Source organism: Orycteropus afer, unplaced genomic scaffold (genome assembly GCF_000298275.1).
Source record: "Orycteropus afer afer isolate SDZICR_OR568_19922 unplaced genomic scaffold, OryAfe1.0 scaffold00298, whole genome shotgun sequence".
Taxonomy (NCBI): domain Eukaryota; kingdom Metazoa; phylum Chordata; class Mammalia; order Tubulidentata; family Orycteropodidae; genus Orycteropus; species Orycteropus afer.
This window is the reverse complement of record NW_006921885.1, coordinates 3,793,346-3,795,869: the sequence shown is the minus strand read 5'-3', so window position 1 is coordinate 3,795,869 and position 2,524 is coordinate 3,793,346. Positions and strand designations below refer to the sequence as shown.

General features: G+C 38.1%; 1 protein-coding gene across 1 annotated transcript in view; it reads left to right on the top strand.

The window, feature by feature from the left end:
• The window catches only part of ZSWIM6 (zinc finger SWIM-type containing 6), a gene marked incomplete at its 5' end in the record, with an annotated part of 330,519 nt that overhangs the window by 316,450 nt on the left and 11,545 nt on the right, over positions 1-2,524 (top strand). The window contains one exon of the mRNA XM_007951560.2: positions 801-1,061. Within this exon, the coding sequence (XP_007949751.2) occupies positions 801-1,061 (261 nt within the window). The remainder of the gene's footprint in view (positions 1-800; positions 1,062-2,524) is intronic.

Below are 2,524 nucleotides of genomic sequence, written 5' to 3'. Positions count from 1 at the left end.
CTCGGAAACCCAAGGAGGGGTCGCTATGAGTCGGGCTCGACTCGACGGCAAGTAACAACAACAACAACAACATGCCTGGTAAGGAGCACCATTGACTCAACCCAGCCTCCTCTACCTCTCTCTGGCCCCACGAGGTCGAGGAGGAGTGCTGAGTGCAAGACAGGAGGCAGTCCAAGGGGCCATTTCTATAAATGCCAGGAGATAAGACCTCCGTGACTGAATTGACAGAACCAGGGCACACAGTTTTTCATGCGTTACTCTCTTTACTAATTTCAAGAACAGATTAGTCAGCAGACCCAGGTATCTGAGAATGGGAAACAATAATCCTATCTTGTGGAGTGTTAATCTCTCCTGACAGTCATGTTAGATGTATTTATTAGCATATTGGAAAGGCATGTCTGGAGAAACTTAGTGCCAGATTCCTCTTTCTCATTGTTTGTTGTTATGTGCCGTCGAGTCGGACCCGACTCATAGCGACCCCTCCTTGGGTTGCCGAGGCAGTATCACTACAGAAGTAGATTGCCCAACCTTCCTTCCAAGGAGTTGCTGGTGGGTTTGAACCGCCAGCCTTCTGGTTAGCAGTCAAGTACGCTACAGAGCTCCCCAATCATTCATAGTCATTTTTAGAAAGACTTGGAAAATTTTAAACTTTAACTTAAGAAACTTGTTTTTCTGGCCTTATTGTAATCAATTTTAAGTCAATAATTCATTTAACAGCATTGTTAGAGTAAATATCTGTACCTATCAAAGTACCTGCAAAAGTAGTTTCTGAGCTCTCATTTCTTTGTGGCATTTTACAGAGAATATGGGACAGTGCAAGTCTCTGGAATACCAGCATCCGCCTGCACACAAATTCTTAGAAGAAGGGGAATCCTATTTAACACTGGCTGTGGAAGTAGCCTTGATAGGGCTGGGACAGCAGCGTATCATGCCTGATGGGCTGTACACACAAGAGAAGGTTTGCCGGAACGAGGAGCAACTCATTTCTAAGCTTCAGGAAATTGAATTGGATGACACACTGGTGAAAATTTTTCGCAAGCAAGCAGTCTTCCTCTTAGAAGGTAGCTTGATGAAGACATTTTCCACTTGTTTAGCCAGTTTTATTTTATCACTGATATTTCTGATGTTGGGAATATTGCTAGGTATTCCTATTGATGTGATTACTGAGGGTTATAGGCATGTTTGCTGTCTAAAAACTAGTATCACTTAATGAAAAGGTCAGCTGTCTGTATTTGGATCATATGATCTGGGTAGTTATTTGGAATAGTCTACTGGAAACCTGTTTAATGCCACAAGCTCCAAAAAGTACCGTTTTAATTTCGGCTGTGTCATTCTTGAGATAAATCCAAGTTTGATATTTAGTGAGTTATTGCTGGTAAGCCATGTTCCTAGTTGCTTGATCAGTTAAATAATAAAATAGAGATTGGTTAGCACATCTCTCAGTTTTATTGTCTATTACTTCATCTGGGTTTTGAATATGTCATTTGAACACAATGACAAAGTACCAAGGGAGTGAATTTCCGCTGTGCCAACTAAATATTTTAGAATGTTCGTTAGGCATAGATTCACTAAGGAAAAAAAAAAATTCATAGACTTTCTAAGGCACAGTCCAATTTTCTTCTTGTAAGGTCAAGATCTAAAGGCCCTTACAAATTTGGGCTGGCATTGTTTTTAGATTTTTTTTTCCTCAAAAAGCGTAAGTGTTGTTAGTATAATAGTCTAATCTTTTGTGCAAATTTAAGTGGTGTGTAATTTATTAAATTATTTCTATCTCTCAAGTACATGTGTGTTATTGTGGGGTTCTTGGTGATTGATAGGCTCATAAAGCATTACATATGAGGAAGAGATTTAGAGAAAATGGCATTTCAAAATCTCCTCCTTTGTTCAAAACAAAGTCTGTGTAAAAGAAAATATTTTTTTTTCAAATATATTGTGTATTTATATCGTTTAGAAATGAATTTTAAAAGAAAAATGTTTTTAAGGTAAAGCTTATTAATAGCATGTTTAATTTTGGTAAAAATTCCTAATATTAATTTTCTGATGGACTCTCCTGAAATTTTTTTTTGCCTCTAATGATGAAATTTGCCATTTTGACAAATTTCCAGAGTGATCTTGATTCTTCCATTACAGTTTTCTTTCCATTTTCTTCCATATAATTCCTTTTGAAATAAGCAGTATCGTCATCTACAAACCGTTTTTCCCCCCCTGCTATCATGTTACTGGCTCTTACTAACCAGCTTTTTATTTTCCTTAAGTGAATGACAGGACAAGGATATGTGTTTTAAAATTAGATAGTGTCTGATACCCATTTATCATTGACCTTTTTTAATAAGTCTTCATCTTCATTACTCGTGAATATTTTTGAACTTTGTCTTGGTTTTTGATTAATCCATCCTTCCCCATTAAACGTTTTTTATTAGAACTATGCCTGGTAAGGGAGCTCTGGTAGCATAGTGCCTAAGGCACTTGACTGCTAACCAGAAGGCTGGCGGTTCAAACCCACCAGCCACTCCTCGGAAGGAAG